The sequence below is a fragment of the Prionailurus viverrinus genome, chromosome B4 (genome assembly GCF_022837055.1).
Source record: "Prionailurus viverrinus isolate Anna chromosome B4, UM_Priviv_1.0, whole genome shotgun sequence".
Classification (NCBI taxonomy): Eukaryota; Metazoa; Chordata; class Mammalia; order Carnivora; family Felidae; genus Prionailurus; species Prionailurus viverrinus.
This window is the reverse complement of record NC_062567.1, coordinates 41,477,290-41,502,939: the sequence shown is the minus strand read 5'-3', so window position 1 is coordinate 41,502,939 and position 25,650 is coordinate 41,477,290. Positions and strand designations below refer to the sequence as shown.

The following is a 25,650-nucleotide window of genomic DNA, read 5'->3' as shown; positions in this document are numbered from 1 at the left end:
CCTATAACTGTCTTCTTCCTTTCACCCAGTGAAACAGCCAGGCATCAGAAATGCCATATGGCAACCATTTTGATCATATATCAAAGAAATTTGCATTTAAAAAAGGGGAGAAATTCAATACGCATCATGTGTGGACACTAGAGTAATTTTTTCTGTGTCTGTGTTCGTGTTTTGAATTCAAGGTGCAATTACTGTGCCTCCCCTTAATGCTCAAGAAACCCAGTCTTCTCACAAAGTGTGTTATTAGGGCATCTGTATAGGCTGTGTCTTTTGGAATTGAAGGATACACAGGGGATTGTCGAGCTGTGATAAGATAGCCTGTTTGAATTCTAGATTTGGGGATCCTACAGGGTCCAGGGTGAAGAAGGGACTGAAATGCCCTATCCCTTCCAATGTTGGAATATCCCATCTACACATATGTGTCTGTTACCATAAAGAATGGAGAAAAGTGAGAGATGCTGCTAAATGCAATCTGATGTAGAACACATACCATTTCTCCCCAAGTATATTTTACATTTCTAAATACATACAAAAAACAGTGCAAAAATCATTACCTATACCCATAAGAAGGCATGTGTCACCACTGTCCTGTCTCTCTAGTGAGTGGGAGATTACAAATGCTGGTGGGATGCACCTGAGGCACAACTAATCAGCAATCCCATCACAGAGACATTGGTATCTTTATTCCAACAACTCAGGGTAACAAAGCAGAATGAATATGCAATATAGTAGAGATCCATTGATTTGATATCCTGCCACTTTGCTGAATTCATGTATCAGTTCTAGCAGTTTTTGGGTGGGATTTTTTGGATTTCTCACAGAAAGTATCATTTCAGCTGAGAAGAGTGAAAGTCTATCTTCCTCTTTTCCTAGTTTGATGATTTTACTTCTTTTTGCTGACTGATTGCTGAAGCTAGGACTTCCAACACTATAGCGAATGACAGTGGTGACCGTGGAGATCGTTGTCGTTCTCCCTGACCTTAGGGGAAAAGCTCTCAGTTTTTCCCACATTGACAACATTATTAGCTGCGGGTCTTTCGAATATGGCCTTTACAATTTTCAGGTATGTTCCTTCTATCCCTATATTTTTGAGGGCTTATATCAAGAATGAGAGCTGCATTTTGTGAAAGGTTTTTTTCTGCATCTATGGGAGGATCTTGCAGTTCTTATCCTTTCTTTTATTAATGTGATGTAAAATATTGATTGACTTGCAGTATTGAACTAGACCTGCATCCAGGAATCAATCCCAGCTGATCAGGGTGAACAATTCTTTTAATGTATTGCTGGATCTAATTTGCTAGTATTTCGTTGAGAGTTTTTGCATCCATGTTCACTAAGGAAATTGGTTGGGATTTCTTCATTTTAGAGGGGTCTTTGGTTTTGGAATCAAAGCAATGTTGGCCTTGTAGAATGAGTTTGGAAGTTTCCCTTCCATTTCTACTTTTTGGAACAGATTCAGACGAATAAGGGTTAACTCTTCTTTAATGTTTTGCAGAATTCCCCTGGACAAGGAGCCAGTCCTGGAACTTTGTTTGTGGGAGATTTTTGATTACTGAATCAATATCTTTCCTGCTTATGGGTCTGTTCAAAATTTTCATTTCTTCCTGTTTCAGTTTTAGTAGTTTAAATATTTAGTAGTTTAAATATTTCTAGGCCATTTGTCCATTTCTTCTAGATTGTCCCATTTGTCACTCCTTCCTGTCACTCCTTCCGGGTCTGCAAAGTTTTGTGGATACCTCAGCGGCAAACTTGATGTGTCTTCCCTATAGGGTAAGGACTTTTTTCCCTTACTGCTTTCACAATTCTTTCCTTGTCAGTGTATTTGGTGAATTTTACTAAGATATGCCTTGGTGATGGTCAGTTTTTGTGGAATCTAATGGGAGGTCTCTGTGCTTCCTGGATTTTGACATCTGTGTCCTTCCAAGATTAGCAAAGTGTTCTGGTATTTTGCTCATCTAAACTTTCTGCCCTTTTGTCTCTCTCTTCATCTTTTGGAATTCCTCTGTTTTAGATGTTATTCCTTTCTACTAAGTCACTGAGCTCTCCAAGTCTTGTTTCCTGCTCCTTGCCTTTTTTCTCTCTTTTTTCTGCTTCATTATCCTCCATAATTTTATCTTCTATGTCACTGATTCGCTTCACTGCCTTACGCAGCCTTGCCATCGTGGCATGCATTCATTTTGAATCGCGGTTGTAGCATTTTTACTATCAGCCTGACTAGGATTTATTTCTATCTCTGCAGACAGGATTCTCAGATGTCTTCTATGTTTTTTCAACCCCAGCTAGTATTCACATTATCATGGTTCTTAATTCTAGTTCAGACATCTTACTTTTGTGTGTGTTGACTAAGTCTGTGGCTGCCATATCTTCCTGTTCTCTCTTTTGGGGTTAAGTCCTTTGTTTTGTCACTTTGAAGGAAGAAAAAAATTGAGAAAATAAAAAATTAAAATTAAAATTTGAAAAGAAAACAAAAAGCCAAAGAAGGAAGCTAGATCCTAGGTGTGTTTTGATCTGCATGTTGAAAAAAATCTTGGTAGAATAGAGACGAAAGGGAAAGGAATGGAGAAAAAGTAAGAAAAAAATTTAGAAATTAAAAAAATATATAATAAAGTAGAATAAAATAAAATACAAAAACGATATAAAATAGGAACTTAAAAAATAAATAAAATTAAAAATAGAACTATTTTTTTCTGTATCCAAGAAAAAGAAAGAAAATAAAGGGGAAACAAATTTAATCTATAACAGAAGCAACGAAATGAGTAAATAAGTGAACCAGCAAACAGAATGAAACCCGAATGAAGTGACATCCAGTGTCCCCTAGAACTGAAAGGATGAAGCCTCCTCTATTTCATGCACTAAGCAGGTGGAGTGACTTGTGCTGGTCTTCTGGGGGGTGTGCCTGGAGGGCACAGTTGGGCAGGGCTTGGTGTAATGGCTCCATTCTCCACTAGGTGGCAGTGCTTAGGTTAAGGGGGTGGATCAGTGTGGAACCTATGTGCATGTGTGGGAGAAGGGGAAATAGCTTCACCCAGTGTCCTAGTCTTTGGCACAGGGACTTACTCTCTCACTGCCCCACTAGCAAGCACCCCTCCTTGGCTGCAGACCTCCGCCCACTCTACACCTCTACCCTGTCTATGTCTAAGCTGTCCACCTTGCAGGTGAAACCTCTCTCCAGAGTTTTATCTCAGATAGGGTTGTGTTTCAGAACCCCACATTTCAGAACCCCCTATTTGGATCTGTACTGAGTCTCTGGAAGAGGGTGCTGCTGAGCAATGGCCGGGTGCCAGCTTGCCTCAAAAATGTTCATGTGATTGCACAGCGGCAGAGGTTCAAAGATTATGGGAAATCATAACACACAGCTAGCTCCAGATTTTTGTTGCACTCTGGCATCTTTGTCCCATTACTAGCAAATGTAGCTCTTCTCTGAGGTCCGCTGGGACCTTTGCCCACTGTGAAGCTATATGGCCACTACCAACTACACTCCAAGCAGGGGAACAGCTTATCTCTCTACAGCACATAGACCATTCAGACAGCACCGCCTACTACTGGGGATTCGGCCCACTTCCTCACCAGAGCACCACCAGGCTCTGAGCTCTGAAACGACAGACTCCGCTCTACTGCTTATAGAAACCTGGCAGTACTGACTACCTCTCCTTTCCCCCAGTCAGTGGCTTTGGGGGACAGATTTCTTGTTCAGTCCCCTACAAGTATTGTCACTCTTTCTGTCTCTTTTTTCCAGCTACTTTCAGGGGGGAGTGCTTTTCTTGCAGGATCCCAATGCACCACATTCTCCCCCTTTCTTTCTCTCTGTCTTCTCTCCATGAAAATGGCTCCCTACTCTCCATCTTTTCTCCCCAGTTCACCTCTCTGCCCTGAATAACCGCCGATTTTGTGTCTCAGGTTATGCAGATTGTTGCATTAAGATCCATTTCCTAGGTGTTCTAAAAGGTCTGGTGCTTCTCTAGCTGCATTTCAGGGATGAGACAAACTCAGAGTCTCCATGCCATTCCAACACCTTAACTCCTCCCACCCATGAAGTAACTTTTAAAAGGTGATACTTTGTAAGTTTGAGAGCCAGGAGTAATTACAGAGTTGATGGACTGCAGACCTCATTGACTGAAGTATGAAATTACATTTATGTGATTCCTTACCATTCCTCTAGAACTAAAGCTATTCTCACTGCCTTTGATACCATAGATCTTTCTAGAAGTTTGCACCAAGTGTGTTCTTCCATAAATGATTTAAACTTTTATTTATCATTTTATACTTTCATATTTTTGCCATGAAATCAACATCCTTTTCCAGATGTTAAATAAGTGCTTTTTAAAAATACGGGTTTTGGGGCTCCTGGGTGGCGCAGTCGGTTAAGCGTCCGACTTCAGCCAGGTCACGATCTCGTGGTCCGTGAGTTCCAGCCCTGCGTCGGGCTCTGGGCTGATGGCTCAGAGCCTGGAGCCTGTTTCCGATTCTGTGTCTCCCTCTCTCTGCCCCTCCCCCGTTCATGCTCTGTCTCTCTCTGTCCCAAAAAAAAATTTTTAAAAAATATGGGTTTTGTTCTTGTTGTTGTTGTTGTTTTGTTGTTTGTTTTCACCATTGTTCATGCTTTGGATAAGTTAATGTGTCACATTATGTTTTGCAACATATAAAATAGTCCTTTTATAATTCAACAAATCTCAGAATTCCACAATTTTCAACATAAAATATCACTTGATAGCATTATATTACCCTTTAGTAAAGAAAATTAAATCCCCAATGAAAAGTCACTTGTTACAGGAAATTCCTATATGTGCTAAAACTAGTATTTCCTAGTCTCACAGCACTCTAGTTTTAACCAATAATGGATTTTCAATCGTCACAAAAATTGGTGCGACACTATTTCTCTAATACAGCCTTTAATTTTAATCTGGCTATTCTAATAGTGTTGCAAGGTGTCCCTGGAATCTGACCTTACAGTAATGAGGTCAGTATTATTCTTGAATTCTTTTCTTCTTCACTAATGTATTGTTTACACTTTCCCAACCATTACTACAGTGTCAAACATTGTGGCAGTGTAAAACCCTGTTATTCTGTCACGAAATATTTATTTAAGCTCTAAGGGAAGTGGAGCGAGATTTTACATGGTTCCACTTCAAATGAGCAGTATCCCTCACCCTGCACCCCACCCTGTGTCACTGTACTAGCAATGTCATCAGCACATGACACACACTCTTGATCAAGACCTTCAGGGCAGTTCCATTCAGCACCGGGCCTGACATTACTCAGCTGCAGAGAGCAACATCCCAAGACTAACCCGGGCAGACTCAGTCAGGTTAAGGAGTCACAAAGACGGCGAGTGAAACCTAAGAGCATTAATAGATCCATTTCAGTAACTGAGCAGGAAATGGCCCATGCGGAATTCAATCTTCAAGTTGCTTCTCAGGAACTTCAAGGGACTGACCAGCACTATCTCTGCAAAGGTAAAATATTTAATACAGACAGGTATATCTGTTCCGGGATGTGAAGTTGGGGTGCAGGGGTGTAGGGAAAGAGTAGGAAATGATCTCACGTAGTTTTCTTTTGTGAGGATCAGAACTGGAAGTTGGAATATGGTAGTGTCGTTGAAGTCTGGGGACTCACTTTGTTCCAGTGTTACCAACCTGTCACGGAGTAGTATGTGACTGCCAATGCAGTCGTATATTCTAAGAGAAGATTACAATGGTAGAAATGGGTTTGGGGTCCAAGTTTTTACATTTGATTCCCTGAAGGTTGTTGCTTCTCTTGTTTGTAAATTTCCTAAATGATCATTTCCATGCATCTTTTGTCAGTGTTTTCATTTCTCTTGTGTCCAGGGAGGTACATTGCTGAGGTTCTGGGAATCATCTGCCTTGTCTTGATGTCCACTGTGGTAAAAATAAACGTTATTCCCTGTAAGTCAGTGTTTGAATGATTAATAGGGAGTTTTTCACGTTAATATCATCAGTTATTTGAAATATTATATAACATATGGAATTGAATTATCCAATTTTAATGGACGCATGCTCTAAATGTGAAATAGTTATTCTGAATTTATCTAAAGTAAAAATACCACATGATGTTTAAGGGAGTATTAAACACTTTTCAGAATTTTTGTAACTTAAAGGCAAGTTATTTGAGAGACTTTATTGATAGGTACAAATGAATTCTTGAGATTGGTTAAACCAAATACTGTAAGAGATGGTGAAGTTGGGTTCATTGAGCTTTTGAATTATTTTCCCCCCTCATGTTCATTACTTTATTAATTTTTTTACTGGTAAAATCAATTTTATTGCAGCGTTTTCCAATTCTAAATAATATACCAAATTTCAAACTAAGAAACTCAACTTATTGTGATCACTTAATTTAATGTTATGTTTCTTGAAGATTACTTGAATGTTCAAGCTACTGAAGGACCAGAGCAGAACAAAACCTCCCTGGAAACAAAGATCCAGAAAGGTACAACATCCCTTGAAAATTCTGCTATTAGTTTAGTGTCTATTATAGCTCTATCTCCAAGTAGGCAAAGATGATAACAGATTCTTTTGGAAAAAGTGAATTAGAAAATCGCTTAATGAACTTTCAGAATTAAGGATTCTAGGAGAGTATAACTATTTAGGCAACAATGTGAAGAAATACTCATTTAAAATCACCACACCCGTTGTAAACAATTGCCTCACATGTTCTCCTCCTATAACATGATAAAAGATAAATCATTCCATAAAGATGTTTGACTTCAGTGATTCTCAGGACATGTAGAGTTGAAATTGTTGTGGTTCCTTTATATGGGCATATAAATTAGGGGATGAAAGCCTGACTCTTCTCTCAGTGTGTGTGTGTGTGTGTGTGTGTGTGTGTGTGTGAATTGCTTTAATTTTAACAGCTTGTGAGGGTATATGAATATGTTATGTACACATATGTGTATCCATATACAGTACATAAATTTTCATTTTGTGATAGTCAAAGCTTTTTGCATAATATCTCATAATCTCTCTCCAGCGTGTCTCTGTTGTCATTGTCTGAAAGAGTGGTTTACGTATTCCAACAATTGTTATTACATCAGCACTGAGGGAAAATCGTGGAATGAGAGTTTGACGTCCTGTGCTTCTAAGAACTCTAACCTGCTCTACTATGATGATGAAGAGGACAAGGTAAGTTTTCAGATGTTTCCAGATTCTATTAAAAGCTTGTGTGTGACTATTATGCTTGTAGAGTTCATCCATAGTGACATATGTATTTGTAGTTTATTTATTTTAAAGTCTTTAATATTCCACATGTTGACTGTGTGACACATTATTTATATTCTTATACCTTGAATGTACATTTGATAATTTCCAGTTCTTACATTTCATAGAACCCTGCGTCTCTAGAAATGCTCTTTTTCCTGAAACAAACTTTACATTTAATTTGACAACATAGCAAGGAAATTAGGCATTTGTGCAAATTGATTACAAAATATGTAGAATTACACAAATACCAATCACATCATGGGACAGAAGTTTACAGCCTTTACCAGGCCTGCCCATTTTCATTTTATGAGATATTTCTGCCTATTTGGGGGCTTTATATCAATGGAATCATTCAGTGTGCATTTTTACATGTGTATCCTTTCTCTGTCAGATGGTATTGTAATCCATCTATATTCACACATTTGTTTATAGTTTGTGAAATTTCAACCCTCTTATATGAATATGACATTTTCAAAACCATTCTCAGTAATTTAGTTCCTTTTTATTATATGGATATTATGAATAATTGTGTTATGAAAAGTCTTTCCTATATCTTCCTCCACATATCATATTTATAATCCTTTATTATATATAACTACATCTTATAGAGCATATTTATGTTATATAAATTTTATGGTTTTCATATTAAAATAATAACCTATAAATACAGCATAATTATATTTATGTGTAATTGTAATACACTTCCCTGTAAGCGTTAGTCTGAAATTGCACAGTCATTGACATGTGGAAATTTCAATATATTAAATTTTCCTTACATTTTTTATTGTATTGTGTAAATATCCATTGTACCAACTAGTCTTTTGATCCAAATCTCAGTAGTCTCAGTAAAATTAATTAATAATTTATGATGGTTATACACAGTACCTTTTTTCTGGGTTGTAAATCTTAAGGCAATTCTCTTTTGTGAGAAAGAGAAGTACTGGGCTGTGTCTCTTGCCCGTTTTTCCAGGATGGTGCCTTTTTTTCACCTCTTAAAAGCCTTTGTCATATTTTAGATACGAGCTCTTTCTCGAGTTGTTAAGATGAAAATATTTGTGACATGCATTTTCACTCTCATAATGGAGTCTTTTAATGATCAGAATTGTATTTATTTACTCTTTGATATAATTTATTGTCAAGTTGGCTAACATACATTGTATAGAGTGTGCCCTTGGTTTTGGGGGTAGATTCCCGTGATTGATTGCTTACATACAACCCCCCAGTGCTCATCCCAGCAAGTGCCTTCCTCAATGCCCATCACCCATTTTCCTCTCTCCCCCACCCCTCTACCCACCCCTAGTTTGTTCTCTGGATTTAAGAGTCTCTTGTGGGTTGCCTCCCTCCCTCTCTGTTTGTAACTATTTTTTCCCCCTTCCCTTCTACCTTGGTCTTCTGTTAAGTTTCTCAACATCCAAGTATGAGTGGAAACATATGATATCTATCCTTCTCTGACTATTTCACTCAGCATAATACCTTAAGCTGCATAGTTTCTTTGTCTGGTCAACCTTCTTTTCTTTTCTTTTTCCCCACCTCCTTCTTTATTTCCCTTTCTCTCCCTCTGGAATGATCAGAATTTTAATGTTACCATAGTCCTACTTAGCACTTGGTGTGTTACAATCATTACTATGGACCTATTTCAGAAGTTAGCTTTAGTTCATGAGTATTATTTCCTATATTATTTTCCTGGGCTCACCTTTTTCTTTATTTCTTCAGCTTTTAACTTTTCATTATGTTTATGATCCAGTTTGAATTTATTTTTTGTGATGCTATATTTCTGATGCTGTGAGATAAAAGTGAAGGTTATAGTTTTCTACATCATTACCTCTGTGATGGAGCATCATTTAGAGCAAAGTAGGTCTCGTCTCCATAAATAACTTTATATACATGAAGTTCTATATGTACACATATATTCTAATCTCCTTTATATAAAAAATATGGATATTATATATCTTCATATAGATAATTACATATTCACAGGTCACTGTCTATACAGTCTGTCACACCCACAGCAGTTGGCGTAAAATGTAGAGACTTAACTTGCCTTTATGGCCCCTTACTGTGTCCCAATTATACTGCGTCCTAATATTTCTCTACTTACTTTGAGAATCACATGGAATTTATAATTTTGCTCCAACTGATAGTTTTGCTTCAAATATCAACCAATTTAGAGAACACAGTGAAGGAAAGTCCATTATACCTATGAGAGTTTTATTCTTTCTTTTGTTCTCTCTTTCTTCCTGATGATTCAAGATGCCTTCTTTTGCCGTTTCTTCTCTTTAGGAGTTCTTTCAGAGTGGGTCTGGTGGTGATACCTCTTCTCAGTTTTTCTTTATCGAACAATGTCTTGATTTCCCCTGCATGCCTGTTGATTTTTTTGGTGGATAGTCAATGGGTTTCATTATTTTTTATCAAAAAACAATGTTTTGTTTTTGTTTTTGTTTTTGTTTTTGTTTTGGTTTGGTTTTTAGAATCACGCAATTAGTGTCTACAACTTTTCTGTCTTCCTAGCAGCCATTATTGTATTATTTTGACTGGAGAGAAAAAACATTGTGGAGACTTGGATGTGTACCTGTTGGTGTCTGTGGTTGGCTAGGGTCTCTGACACCAGTCTATGTGAGGTAGAGGGAAATTCCGGGGAGCTCACCACATGCCATTCCTTGGGCTCCAGGGCTGGGATCTGTCAGCTTTCTCATTACATTTCTGAATCTTATGTCATCTTCTGTATAATGCCCAGGGACTGTAGCTGCGTTGGTGGGAGGAATAGGGAAAAGTCTATCCACTCTTTCTTTCCAGAACAGGAATCTTGTTGTGGTGGTTTTGTTTTGAATGTTTCTAAAGTTAATAGTGTTCAGCATCGTTTCCTGTACTCACTTGCCATCTATACATGGTGTTTGGTGAAGTATCTCCTGAAAAATTTTGCTCATAATTTTACTTTTTTTCATTGTATTTTGAGCATTCTTTATGTACCCTGGCGGCAAGTCTTTTATTAGATGTTTGCTTTGTAAATGTTTCTTCACAAGTTTATGACTTTCTTATCTCTTCAAAGAGCAGATATTATCTTGATGAACTACATTTCATCAATTCTTCTTTTATGGATTATGCTTTTGACATTCCGTCTAAAAAATCTCTCACCAACTGTAGGTCATGCATTTTTATAAAACATTTGAATGGTTTTATGGGTGACCAATTTTGAGCACTTTAATGTAGTATAAAGTATATAATCATTAATCATATTTGATAGTCCATTGTTTCCAGAACATTTGTTGAAAAGACTCTACTTTCTCCACTGAATGACTTTGCATTTTGTGGAATTGTGCATTTCGTATTGTGTGGGTACAAATGTTGCCCTTTCTCATCTGTCAGCACACAGCCTGACTTAGGGCTCCATCTCAGGAACCATGAGCAGTAATCAAGACTCAGAGGCATAAATGACTGATCTACCCAGGTGCCCACTAAATTGTCCTTTTTTAACCGGTGAATTTATACAAGTTCATTTTCAGAGTTATTCTACCTATTCAGGATCATTGCATGGATGTTTCCTATTCATTTCTATATTTCTAAAGTTTCATTCAGTGTTTGTTTTTTATTTATTTTGTGTGAGAGAGAAAGTGCAGGGGAAAGGGACAGAGAGAGAGAGAGAGAGAGAGAGAGAGAGAGAGAAACTTCCCAGCAGGTTCTGCCGTGTCAGTGCAGAACCCAATGCGGAGCTCAAACTCACAAACCCTGACATCATGACCTGAGCCCAATCAAGAGTTGGACACTCAACCAATGAACTGCCCGCACCCCTTTAGAAAGATTTTTTAAAAATAAAAATAAATATTAGTTTTATCATTTACCTTCTGTATCACGGAAGTCACATCATTGATCTTCTTTGCTAATGTGATAAATGAAGATTATTTATGGCATTTCAAATGTAAATACAAATGGCACTACTTCAATAAATCTACTGATCATTGTCCTGATATGTAATTTCCTTCTTTTTTTAGTATTCCCATCAAAAGGTATATGACACATATTTCATTAGCCTCCTTTTCTGACCCTACAATGATTTCTTTTTGCTTTTTAAACTGGCATTATATTTACTTTATTCATAAACATTTAAATACTTTCTAACTGAGTGTGAAAAGTTTTCTGAATTACAGACAAAATTGTATTAGAAATTTTATTTAAAAATAAAAAAAAATTTTAACGTTTATTTATTTTTGAGAAGAGAGAGACAGAGCATGAACGGGGGAGGGGCAGAGAGAGAGGGAGACACAGAATTCGAAACAGGTTCCAGGCTCTGAGCTGTCAGCACAGAGCCCGACGTGGGGGGGTAGGGGGGGTTGGGTCTTGAACTCAGCACCTTGACATTGCGACCTGAGTGGAAGTCGGACGCTTAAATAACTGAGCCGCCCAGGCGCCCCCTGTATTAGAAATTTTAAGACACTTCTGATATTTTTTTTTCAAGTTCTTTTGGTTCACACGTTGTGTTTGGTAGGATTTTTTCCAATTTTCTGTCTAGTTTTAAATATATTTGCATTTCTTCATAATATCCTTCTCTGTTACTTTTACTGTGGTACAAGGCACATACAGATGGGTCACATGGTACACGTGCCAACAGATGGCCGAGTTTTCAGTGTCACCACTGCATGGAATGAGAAAATGAATATTACCAACACTGCGAAAACTTCTTGTCTGCCTTTTAAAAACACTTTATAGAAATAGAATCAGAGAGTATGCATATTTTATGTTTAGCATTTTCAGGCGAAGCCAAACTTGTGTGGTTCATCCATATGTAGCCGCATGAAGTTGTCAATGGTCCACATCTCTTTGCTGTTCTGTTGTCAGATTGTCCTACGTGGCATTCGCCCATTCTATTGCGGATGCTCTTGGATATTTGGGTGTTGGTCATTTGGGGTTGCTTTGAGTTATTCTACTATACATCCTTCACAATCAGCTTTTACTAAATGTATGTGTGTCATTTCTTCCTTCTATAACCTTACCTGGCTGATCTCTTAATGCTGCTTGAGAGGGAAGCAATTGAGATCGTGCATTGATAACATTCTTCCTTTGTGTGTGATTGACAAAGGTACCCATTGTCTGTAAACATTACTTTAGCTTCATCCTAAAAGCTTTGATGTATTTTCAGTTTATTATTATTCAGTACGAGGTAATTTCTCTCATCCAGTACAAGATACTTTCCAAGATTTCATCTTTGAACTGTACATGTTTCAGAAGTCTCTCACTTTCCACATGTTAGGAAATTTCCCAGATTTCTTTGCATTGTTTCTTCTCATTTATTTCCTTGTCTTCAGAGGAAAAACTTTGAATCTTTCCATGCTTCCATCCTTAAACTTTTTGATCCCTATGGATGACCTTGAACACTTTCTATATATGTCAGTTAAGTCAAGCTGGTTCCACTGTTTTGACAGTCTTCCATAGTCCTCTTGCTTTTGTGACAAGCTGGTCTTACTGAAGGAAGAGATTTCAGTCTTCAGCTATACCCATTGAATTGTTTATTTACCCTTCTAATTCTGTCAGTTTCTATTTCATGTATTTAAGGGTTCTGTTCTTAGGTAAATAATGTATGTTTATAATTGTTTGATCTTCCTCTTATATTGACAGCCTTAACATTTGGAAATGTTTCTTTTACTTTCTATTAATATTTCTTGTTTTAACAGCTGCTTTGATATTAGAACAGCCATTTCTGCTCACATCTTTGCTTACTGTTAGTAGGGTCTACTTTTTGTTATCCCTTTATTTTCACCTCTTTGTGTCTTTGAATCTACAGTGTGTCTGTTACAGACAGTATATAGGTGGATATTACTCTTTTATTCAGGATGACACTTTCTATCTTATACTTGAAATATTTATTTAATTCACATGAGTATAATTACTGGGATATTTGGATTTAGGTATCCCATTTGCTATTTTCTATACTTATGTCTTGTTTTCCTCTTCCACTTTACCTCATATCTTTTATATTAAACACATGCTACATTAGTGTTGCATTTTACTTCCTCTATTGTTGTCTTTGGTATATTCTTAAATTATTTCCTTAGCAATAATTGTAGGTATTACAAATCTATCTTTTGTTTGTTTTTATGGAGATGATATTGGCATCTAACATTGCATACATTTACTGCTGACAATATGTTCATTTGGTAAATTTATGTGTTGCCATATGATTACTATGGCCATGTTAGATAACACCTTTGTCATGTCACATATTTATCATTTTTTGTATGTGTTGAGAGAAGATAAAAATTAGTCTTAGCAACTTTGAAGTTTATAATACAGCAATGATGTCTGTAATCACTATGTTGTACATTAACCTCCAAAAATTATCTGCTAGCTGTAAATTTGTATTCTTTTTTTTTTAATTTCAATGTTTACTTTTTGAGAAAGGAGGAGAGAGACAGACATGATCGGTGGAGGGGCAGAGAGAGAGGGAGACACAGGATCTGAAGCAGGCTCTAGGCTCTAAGCTGTCAGCACAGAACCTGACGTGGGGCTCAAACTCAGAAAGCATGAGATCATGACCTGAACAGAAGTCGGATGCTGAACCGACTAAACCACCCAGGAATCCCGAAAATTTGTATTCTTAAACATCTTCACAAACCCCCAACCCACAGTCCCTGATAAACACATTCTAATCTTTGTTTTTACCATTTCAGTCTATTAGATTTCATATGAAAGACAATGCAATATTTGTCTATTTCTGTGTGATTTTCGTCCCTTACCATAATGCCTTCAAGGTCCAACCATTTGTTACAAATGGCAAGATTTCCTTCTTTCACCTGGTTAAATAATATTTCAGTGTGAGTATATGTGTGTATTTGTGTGTTTGTACGTGTATATATATCACACTTTCTTCAACTTTATGCCGGTGCCAGATACTCCGGCTCCTTCCATTTCTTGGCTATTGCAAATAATGTTGCAATGAGCATGGGTATACAGTTATACCTTTGAGATGCTGATCACTTACTTTGTTTTTTTTTTGAAAAAATTGTTAATGTTTATTATTTTTGAGGGCCAGAGGGGTAGAGAAAAGGGAGACTCAGATAAAGGAGGCTATAGGCTCTGAGCTTTCAGCACAGAGCCCAATGTGGGGCTCATCCATATGAACAGGGAGATCATGACCTGAGCTGAAGTTGAACACTCAACCAATGAGCCACCCTGGTGCCCCATTGATCACTTACTGTAAACACATATGTAAGAGTGACTATTTTCCATTGTGGCAGAACCAATTTACATTTCCTCCAAAGGACTGGAGGAATTGCAATCCCAAAGGATTGCATTTTCCTGATTCTTGATATTGAACACCTTTCATGTACTTATTGGCCATTTGTATGTCTTCAGAAAAATGTATACTGAGGCACTTAGCCCATTTTTTACATTGGATTTCTCTCTTTGTTTTTATTCTGTTGTATGAGTTCTTTATATATATATTGTACATTAGTCCCTTATCTGATATTGGTTTACAGATATTTTCTTCTCTTCTCTCCATGATCTCTCAACTATTTGATTCTTTCCTTTGCTAGGCAGAAACTCTCTAGTTTAATGCAGTCCCTCTTTTCTTTTTTAGTTTCTTTTGCTGTGATTTTTATGACTTATCCCTGAAATCATTGCCTACACCAAAGTCAAGGGTCTTTTTCCTTTGGTCTATACCAGTGATTTTCTATTTGTTATATATTTTAATGTCACCAATTTTTGTCTTTTTGTTTCAATTGAATGAATTCCAGTTAGCATTTCTGTAGGGCATGTCTAATGTCTTCTGACACATGGCTTTAACAACCACCACTGGAGTCATGCTGCTGCTTTCCCCAGACTGCCATCTGTGGCGAGAGTTGAAACTTTGATACACCATCTTCTCGGATGCTGGGAAAGTCTATCTCTTCTTCATTTCTGAATGACAGCTTTGCTGAGTAAGGCATTCTTGGTTGATATTTTATTTTCTCCCCTTTGACCACTTTCAGAATGTCATCCCATTAGCTCCTGCTTTCTACAGGAAGAAGATCTTGTGAGATGACTCTTTTTGGGGTCTGGAATGGCAAGCTGACCGCAGAGCTTTCGTAGCAGTATTGGATCTGTTCCCCAAGATCAGACACAGATGGAACTACCAAAGCAACTGGCTTTTGGTGCATAGGTTCCTTTGTTGTAGCTGTGGCACTGGGGTCTCAGTTGGAGACATGTGTAGATATTCCACGCAAACTGTACCTGTGTCTCAGGGGCTCACCATTGCGACTCTGGATAGCAGAGGATTGTAGCAGGTACAGAGGCCCTGGATGACAAGGTTCATTGGTGACTGCGGCCATGGGCAGTGTGTGGTAGTAGCATATGCTGGGGATGGGGAGTCCTAGTTTCTACTCTGTCCCAGGTGGCAATTCCAAGATAGCAGCAGCATGATCCAGTGGTGGCTTGTGAAAGCCATGTGTCAGGACCCAGGGATCTGGACACAGACCTCTAGATTCTTGGTCTCCAATGACAGCTAAGGCTTTAGTGTGGAAGCTGAAAGTGTGTCTGGGCATGCAGCGGTATAGCAACAGCAATGAGGATTCAGAGCCCTACAGTTGGACCAGAGAGAAGAGACTCAAGGCAGTGGTGACTTGGCCTTACCAATGAAGGGTCAGAGTCTTGAGCTACCATAGGTGGAGAAAAGTATTCAGGTGTTAGCCATGGTAATTCAGGTCTAGGCCTGGGAGGCCTGGGAGTCTAGGCCTGGGAGGTTTTGAGGTTCCAAATAGCAAGAGCATCCTTTGCAATGAAGACACAGGGTCATTAAATGGAACATGGTGAGTGGGGCTCAAGGCAGCAAATATCTGCACCCATAGTGGCAGTTAATGCACACCTTAGGATCTGGGGTCAGGTCTCAGGAAACAGCCCCAGTGATTTGACACAATGCCCTAACCTGGGACCAAGAGTGGGCAAAAATCAGACACAGTTCTAGTCTTGTATACACGATGTGCTATGACCACCAATCCCTAAGAGCAGAATTGGAGCCCTTGAAGGCAAGTCTCATCATAGCAACACCTCCAGCCTCTGGGAGGAGGTGTAGAGGGCACACTCTGGGCTGTTCCAACAACTGGGATTAGAATGGATGGGCCCCTTCTGTTGCAAAAGCTGCAGACATCCCCATAGTTGAAGCTTACTGGGTTCTCCTGCTCCCCTTCTTTCCATGAGGTGACTCTCTATGAGAGGATTCCTCCAGGTGCCAAGTCGCTCTCAGCTGCAGGGTTGGGTGATGCAGGCCAAATGCTTCTTCTCCTTCCATGGGACCATCCTGGATTTTTGATCGGCACCAGATTTTTGGTGTTTCTTTCTGGTCTAGAGCTTTCCCTGAGCCGTTTTTAGTTTGAACTTGTTTAGTTACCATTCTGACTGATTTTGTGGGCAGATGAGCATTATGACCTCCTAGTCTCCATCTTGCTCATGGCACTCTTTACACATATACAATTAACTGATTGTCATCTACGCCCCATGAATCCTGACTAATTTCTGATAAAATATAATAATTAGCACTAACAAGCTCCTTTCCACCACCTATTATAGGTATGCTTCAACTTTCCAAAAATTTGGATTACCTCACTTTGCTTCTCTGAAAGCACTCTGAATACCAGCTTTTGCTGAACAACAGAAATCTGAAGGGGATTTTTGTGTTTAGGACAAAAGGCGAAAAGTGAAAATTGTGTTCAGGGCTAGTTTTACTGTTTAGTGTCAGCTCACACCTCAAGCAGCAAGATTCGTCCTGTCAAGTTCATTTCTCGGAAACTGTATACCCTGTGTAACAGTATCGAGCATAGGTTTGAACTGTACTTTTGAGTGTCTGTGCTTCATCTCAATTTATTTTTTGTTTCCACTCACAAGGCATGTCTTGAGGTGTCAGAAAAGCCTAAGGAGGTTACATGTGTTATGGGTCTTTTGGGGGTGGTTGTTTTTTATATCAGGAAATGCTCAATCATTTTTCCATGTAAATCAGTGTTATTTGCTTTTTCACTTTACACCATTTCAGCTTCGGAAAGTTTTCATAGGAACAATCTGCTTTCAGAGAGAACGGGAAATCCATCCTTCTATCCACGTTGTAATGAGGCCAGCTAGCACTGGTTACTGAACACCAGTTACTCGTCAACGTACCTTCTCTGCTTTCATGATTTCACATTAGAGACCTGAAATGAGGCATTCGTGGTGACTTTGCAACACAAATATTTGTAACTGCTAAAATATATAAGGCATATGGTATTCACCCGACCATACGGTGTTATAATAATGGCCTTGATAATCTTCTTTCTCAACATAATTCAGAGAGAAAAATACACAGGTTTTGAAATTTACTGACACATCTAACGTTTCTGCTGATCTCTATTCCTTCTTGTGGGTATGCATTACCATCTACATCTGTTACTTTTAGCTTGAAGAACATGTCTGAAAGGAATGTGTACTAACAAAAATTGTTAAGTTTTGTGTTTGATGTGGGGTCTTTATGCATCTTTTCTTCCTGAAAGACAGCTTTGCTGAATTATAATTCTTGTTTGACAGGTCTTTTTGCTTTGTTTTCTTTTGTTTTGGGTTTTTATGTGTTTGTGTGGGGAGTTGCTTTTGTTTTTGTTGTTGTTGTTGCTTTGTTATTTTTAGTATTTTCCTGGTGAAACTTATCTATTAATCATATTGTTATTTTCCTAAATATAATGAGTTGTTTTTCTCTTTCTCTTGCTATGATCACCTATTTTTGTTGGCTTGCCTTTCATGTTATTCTTAAGCTGTTGCAAACAAAACAAAACACAACAAAACGACATTTACCACATTACCCATGTTAAAAAAAAATAGACTACTTTGTTAGAGAAGTTTTAGTTTCATAGCAAAACTCAGACATAGCACAGAGCTTTTCTGCATTCCCCTACTGTCTGTGTGTCAAGGCACAAGCAGTTCGTAGACTCTCTCATTTTCAAAATCCCTCAGTGGGTGGTTCACTTGCTACAACTGATAAACCTGTACTGACACCTCTTTATCACCCAAGGTCCATAGTTTACTTTCAGGTACTCTTGATGTTGTGCATTTTAAAAGCTTGCAAAAATATATAAGGTCACGTGTGGAGTTATACAGAATAGTTTCCCGTCCTTCAAAATGCTCTGTGCTCCACTTATCCATTCTTCCTTCCCCCGAAACCCTGTCAACCACTGATCTATTTACCGTCTCCATAATTTTGTTTTTTCCAGATGGTCATATAGTGGGAATCATGCTGTCCCACGTCTTACATTGCATTTCGCTAGATCATGCATCTTAACCAACGTAAGCACACATGTTAGGAGTGTTAACTATCACATTGTTGCCCGAAAGATATCTAGAAATTTCACCTTGTAAAACTGGAACTCAACTCACTGAACAATAATTCCCCTTATTGTCTTTCCCCTCATCCCTGAGCAATCACTACTCTACGTGCTCTGTCTATCACTTTTACTACTTTGGATACTTCATATAAGTGGAATCATACAGTTTTATTTTTTACTTCGTATGTATGACTGGCTTATTTCACTTAGCATAATGTCCTGGAGTTTCATCCATACTGTAGTAGGTGATAGGATTTCCTTCCTTTTTACAGCTGAATAATACTACAGTGCTATGTGTATACCACGCTTTCTTTCTCCATTCATCCCTTAGTGGACATTTGGGTGGCTTCTACCCCGTGGCTCTAAGGAATAATGCTGCAGTGAACATGGGTGTATGTATATCTCTGAGATCTTGCTTTCAATTCTTTTAGATAGTTTCCTACATTTGGGATTGCTGATTCATGGGGTAATTGTATTTTTAATTTATTGAAGAAGCTCCATACACGTCTTCATAACAGCTGACCAATTTACATTCCCAACAACCGTGTGTGAGTCTCCTCCTTTTCGACCTCCTCACTGACACATTTTTAAGAAATGTTTATTTATTTATTTTGAGAGAGAGAGAGAGAGAGAGAGAGAGAGAGAGCAAGCAGGGGAGGTGCCGAAGGAGGGAGAGAGAGAGCATCTGAAACCAGATCCACGCCATCAACAAAAGCCGATGCAGGGCTAAACCCACAAACTGTGAGATCATGACCTCAACCAAAACCAAGATTCGGACTTTACCAACTGAGCCACCCAGGTGCCCCGACACATTTGTGTGTGTGTGTGTGTGTGTGTGTGTGTGTGTGTGTGTGCATGTTGCATCCATCACAATGAGTGTAAGGTGATAACTCATCATGAATTTGATTTGCATTTCTCTACTCATTAGCTATATTGAGCATCTTTTCATATGATTTTTACCATTTGTAGATATTCTTTGGAACTTTGTGTATTTCATTTCTTTACCCATTTTTTAATTGTGTTTCTGGTGTTTGCTGTAGTCATTACTGACTTGTAGATTCCTTATGTATTTTAGATATGATTCCCTTGATTGATATATGATTTTGTAAGTGTTTTTTTTCCACTCTGTATTTTCATTGCTGATCATGCCGTTTAATGCACAGAAATGTTTCTGGTTGATAAAGCCCACTTATCTACAATGGACTTTTCCTCTTGGCTCTGTGGTTTTGGTGGCATAGCCAAGAAATCATTGCCAAATACAATGGTGTTTAATATCCCCCCTTCTTTCTTTGAGGAACTTTATAGTTTTACATCTTACATTTATGTCTTTAGTTCATTTGGAGTTAATTTTAGTATACAGTGTAAATGTAAACATCCAACTTCATTCTTCTGCATGTGGGTAGTCAGTTTCCAAACACCTTTTGAAAAGGTCCATGGTTTCCCTATTGAATCGTTCTGGCCTCCTTATCAAACCTGATTAGACCGATTATACGTGGGTTTGTATCTGGATATTTTCAAGGGATTGTTTCCCTGGGGGATTTAAGATCTGTGTCTTTCTTTTCCTTCATCTTGCTGCTTGTATCCTGTTCCAGTTGGAACCATTGTGCAAGGCAGGGGTATGGTTTCTGTGGTAGATAATGTGGCGTAAGGCTGATGGAGGTGGAAGACGTGTCACCCATCCCTGATTTTCAAACTGACTTAAGTCACTTCACAATCCACTCTCTTCCCTCAAGACTATTTCTTTGTCTGTATTTGCCAGTGTTCTTTGGTCATTTCATTATGATGTCATGAGATGTGGATTTGTACGTGCTCATTCTGTTAGCAGTTGCTACGTCTCTGGTGTCTATAAATATTTTAAATGCTATTAGTAAGCTCTTCATTCATCGTACCTTACGATTGTTGTCCTGTTTTTTTTTCTGCCTCTTTTCTTCTCACGTTCTACTTAGCCTGAAAGTGGCTTTCCTGACACTGTTTTGAAAGTCTCTGAATTCTGTAAATTCTTCTCTTTTTTCTTTTTTTTTTTTTTTTAAAGAGTACTAGACTCCAAGTTTATTTTTTTTTTTAATTTTTTTTTTTCAACATTTATTTATTTTTGGGACAGAGAGAGACAGAGCATGAACGGCGGAGGGGCAGAGAGAGAGGGAGACACAGAATCGGAAACAGGCTCCAGGCTCTGAGCCATCAGCCCAGAGCCCGACGCGGGGCTCGAACTCACGGACTGTGAGATCGTGACCTGGCTGAAGTCGGACGCTTAACCGACTGCGCCACCCAGGCGCCCCAATTCTTCTCTTTTTTCTGTCTCAACCCAAGATATAAACAAATTTTGTTACCCCTCCAATTTCATCAGTTCTTTTCTATCACATCCCATATTTTCTGTAGAGAAAATTTAGTGAATTTTCCATTTCAAGTATGTATTTGTTCACTCAGATTCTCTGTGGTTTCTTCATATACTTTTATTTGTCTATTGATATTACCTACTTGCTAAATTACCGCCATCACATGCTCCTGTAATTATTTCAACTAAGTTTTCTGTATAGTTTACATATCTTTATAAGTAGGACTTTTCAATGCTTTTTTCTAATATGTGCAACAATTACCCCATTAGAAGTTTCTATGACATATGCTTTCCCTTTGTTGGAAGATATTTTCCAATTTCTCTTCACATTTTTTAACTCTTTTTTCTTTTTTTTTCTTTTTTTTAAATTTTTTTTTCAACGTTTATTTATTTTTGGGACATAGAGAGACAGAGCATGAACGGGGGAAGGGCAGAGAGAGAGGGAGACACAGATCGGAAACAGGCTCCAGGCTCTGAGCCATCAGCCCAGAGCCCGACGCGGGGCTCGAACTCACGGACCGCAAGATCGTGACCTGGCTGAGGTCGGACGCTTAACCGACTGCGCCACCCAGGCGCCCCACTTTTTTTAACTTTTTATGTAGACACTTTTTAACATACAGCTTAGTATATATGCATTCTGTTTCATTTCTCCTAGATTTACTATGTTTTTTTGTTGTAAAAATTTTATGGCAGTATCTTCTCCACTGAAGTCTGTTTGCTGATAGTTTTCTTCAATTTTTCGGTGTTCTTATTGCTTACTTTTATGACCTTGTCACTTTGAAGCCTTGATGTTAATTACTAGTTTTTTGTTTGTTTGTTTGTTTGTTTGTTTAAGAAAGGATGTGTTCAAACACTGTAGGTCAGTACAGCTTCCACGTTCTGCAGTGTGACATCAGTGCCTGTGTGTGAATGCGGGAGGGGACTGTTCAGACCTTTACTCTCAGTTCCCAAGTCTCCTTGTGCTCTTACTTTCTCTTTGGTTCCTCTTGGTCTCCTCTCCATGTGTGTCTATTTTTTCCATAAGCTAAGAGTGTTGGAGAGCGAATGTCAACTCTTCCATTATATTCTCACATCCAGTATCTTTCCATTATATTTATGGGGGTCACAGTGCTTGACACAAACATTGCAACCTCCGACCAGGACAAGTATGGGTTTTCTTCATCATTACCGAGCGAAATCAGCACATGGAGCTGAAATTCAATGGGTACCCGTCCCCATCCCCAGTGCTGATCAGGTGTCCTCCTGTGGCACCAGCCCTTGCTCTTTGCAGTTTCTCCCAGTTGGAACAGCTTCAGTCTTCTTATCACCGAGCCAGGGGTGGGCAGGTGGGGAGACACGGGAGCATCCTAGGCGAGAAGATGACAAATGTGCATCTGACTTGAATCTCCACTGTCCATATTTCATAAGTTACTAACCTTTGATCCATTTTCTAAACTCTGAAATTGTTTTCACGGTCAGTTTGTCCTCTTCACTTAGTCCTACTAAGATAATTTTATACTTTCGTGTCCACTGTGTAACATTATATTATAATTTGAAAGTGTCTACAGAGGAAGAAAGGATGAACTTTTTGTGTTATTACAGAATTCAAATGAGAATAAGAGCTTGTATTTGACTCCCAATATATTTTGTTTTCTCATAGTTTTTGTTGAATTTACTCTCTATTACTACATGGATTAGAGGCTCCCAGAGAAGCCATCATAGTTCATCTGTGCAGCCAAAAGCCTTAACATTTTCTTCCGAAGTGTAAGTCCCATGACAACTTTTTATTTTATGCCTCACAAGAATTGTTCTTAGAAACAAAAAGAGCAATGTGTGAACAATCGGATAAACACAGTAGTTGAAGGTTTTCCAGAGAAAAATGGTATGGGAAATCTTGAGATGGAGATATATAAGTACGAGTCAAAATGGATGGTTTATTCCTCAAAATACTGTGGTACATACTAAGAGATATAAGTAATCTTATGGTAAGATTAATGAGATTTAATTCTCTGTATTTCAGGTTGTCAGTATCTTCAGAGATTGACAAGAATTGTCAAAATATCAATTTTCGTACAAATTTTATTTTGAACCGTGCTCACGAAGAAGACAATATGTTTGTAAGCACCAGGCATTTTAGTTACCTCATTTTGGTAGAATGCTGTTTCACCATTGATAAGGAATCCATCACTCATTACTTCAACAGCCATACAATTGTTTTCGTTGCACATTTTGAAGATAATGTATTTTAGTGTAATTTTAGATTCACAGCAAAACTAAGAGGAAGTTGCAGAGAACCCTCTATTGCCCCTGTCTGCACACGTGCATGGGGTTTTCCATTATCACCATCATTCACTAGAACGTTTCATTTTTTATCAACGATGAATCCGTATCAATGGATATATATCACCCAAAGTCCAACGTGTACCTGAGGCTTCATTCTTTGTGGTATAGAACTGTTTCTCAAATTTAATTATATTAATGTAAAAAATATATACTGAGGTATATATTATTTGTTTCTTACGCTTTTGCTACTTAGTAACATTAATTATATGTATATGTCTGTATATATATATATATATATATATATATATATATATTACAAATCATGATATTATTGTAAAAATTCTCAACAAAGTGAATAATTCCATTTGTATTTCCAAGGTAATTAATTTGTCCTAACCCTTAAAGGACCTCAAATGAGGATTGAACCACCCAGGGTGATGAGGTTATCAGTCAGAAATGAGTCAGGAGACAGAAACAAGGGGACACTTGAAGTAAACATTTATCTACTTATAAGAGAAAGCTTACTAAGAGGAAAGGATAGTAGCTAAAGAAAATTACAAAGAATATCATAGAATTAAAGGATAGATACTGAAGCCAGATCTACTCTCTGAAGAAGGGATTCAGATGTCATTGAAGACGATGTGGCTATACACAGCTTCACGGCTGACAGGCTCACTGGATTGGCCTGGGACAGATCAGCTCCACACTCCTCGGGCTGAACTTGGTGAGGAAGGAACTCAGGCTGTGACTGGCAAACAGGAAGAGCTCCCTGTCACAGCGTCAGGAGGAAAGACCAGAAGACAAGAAACTGACAGTTTGCCTACAAGAACTTGCTGGAGGACGAAAACACGTGACTTCCTGCAAGACTGCAACTGGCAACCAAGCCATGGTGGCCAAAGGAGAGAAAACACCATGAAGCCAGGAAGAAGAGCCCTTTCTGCTGCACTGGCTCTCCATTGTCTTTTACTGACAAAAGTCAACTTCATGTAAGATGACAAGAGAGAAAATGGATAGGATCTTCCACTGTTATCTGAGAACAGGGCACTGAGGGTGGGTTTGGAGCTGAGAGTACTAAATGAACGGCCCCTTGAGGTTATCATAGAACACCCACAGGGTTGCTGTATAAGAACCATTCAGATCGTCCCACTTCCTCCGATGATGGAACCAAAGTGTACTCTCCAAATCTCTCTTGGTACCACACTATCAAAGGTTAAACTCATTTTGAGGTAGAGATTGCTTTCTAGTTGGAAAATAACCGGTGTCTTATTTGTTGTTTTCCTTACATGGGCTCAAATACTTTGGAAAAGATTCGTTTTTTTTAATGTATTCATGCACACACCTCTGTCAGTCTTTACAACCGTGCTAAAAAATACTTTGAGGCAAAAAAAAATGAAATGTTAATAATAGAGAAAACAAAAAATTAAAATCTACCGAAATTAGTGTGGGTCAAACGTTTAGTTATTGCCAGAATTCAAGACAAACTTGAGTAATTTGATAATGATTCAGAGATATTTCAACCCTAATTCAATTATAAGAGGGAAAGAGATTAAACTCTATTATTACATGCAAACCAAATTCATATCACATACATTTATATCTGTGATGATAGACATATTCTTTATATTCTCTGTACATAATCCTCATAGTCTTCTAGAAAAATTATATGAATAGTCAAAATGAATTGAATTTAGTTGTTAATGGGAACTGTAACTAATTACTAAAGTTGTGTTTCATAGTACCCAAGTTTGCAATGACATTGAAAATTACACATTAACTTTTCATTTACCTGTTTGTGGTTTGGCTATGTTCTAACTGCTCAAGGCTGGACTTGACTCCAGACTACTTGTTATAGCTGATCAAGGCTGGACCTTACTCCAGACTGCATACACGTTCAGCTCAGATCCGTGTATAGATTTCATTTTGAGAAGACCGGGCTGCCTGGTCTATGATTTTATAGCAGAGATAACAGGTAGCAGAAATGTATCTCTTAGTTCCTGGTCTCTGAAGTCATGAGGTATCACATTCCCACTCACGTTACATTGTGAAAACAAGTGATCACATCCTTACATTATGTTGTGAAAACAAGTCACATGGGCCAACTTCTCGTGGTTGTCTGTAGAGTATACTCTTTTCAAAGTTGTCAGAGGGAAGAAATGTAGATTCACTGAAAATAATCTAATCTACCGTTATAGCCATAGGAATTTTTTTTATTATATTGCTTGATTTAGATAAGTTTGTAAAAGAAAATATGGATAGTTTCTAAAAGATATGTTTGCAAAAGTAAATGATTGGGAAATGGATTAAAAATTTAGTACTTTCTTAACTTCCCAACTGGGTCTTTTTCTTCTGTGCTGAAAATCCTCATAAAGCAGTTTTCTACAGTGACAGACATAATGGTATAGGTGCTTTCACCACGGTCCTTGATCAACTTACAAATAAGCTATAAGCATACAGGTGTAAAGTAAGGACATTGGCAGTGAACGCGGTCACTTCATGAAATTTCTAAGTGCACACTTGTAGTCCTGGGGCT

The 25,650-nt window shown here is 38.2% G+C and overlaps 1 protein-coding gene across 1 annotated transcript; it reads left to right on the top strand.

Moving 5' to 3' along the window:
- The first annotated feature begins 937 nt into the window (after positions 1-937).
- LOC125170562 (NKG2-A/NKG2-B type II integral membrane protein-like) lies at positions 938-22,974 on the top strand. Its single transcript, XM_047867271.1, is given in 9 exon segments — positions 938-1,063; positions 4,917-4,957; positions 5,260-5,453; positions 5,826-5,903; positions 6,394-6,447; positions 6,988-7,139; positions 22,498-22,601; positions 22,858-22,907; positions 22,910-22,974. Coding segments are annotated over 9 exon segments (864 nt in total).
- Positions 22,975-25,650: the final 2,676 nt, after the last annotated feature.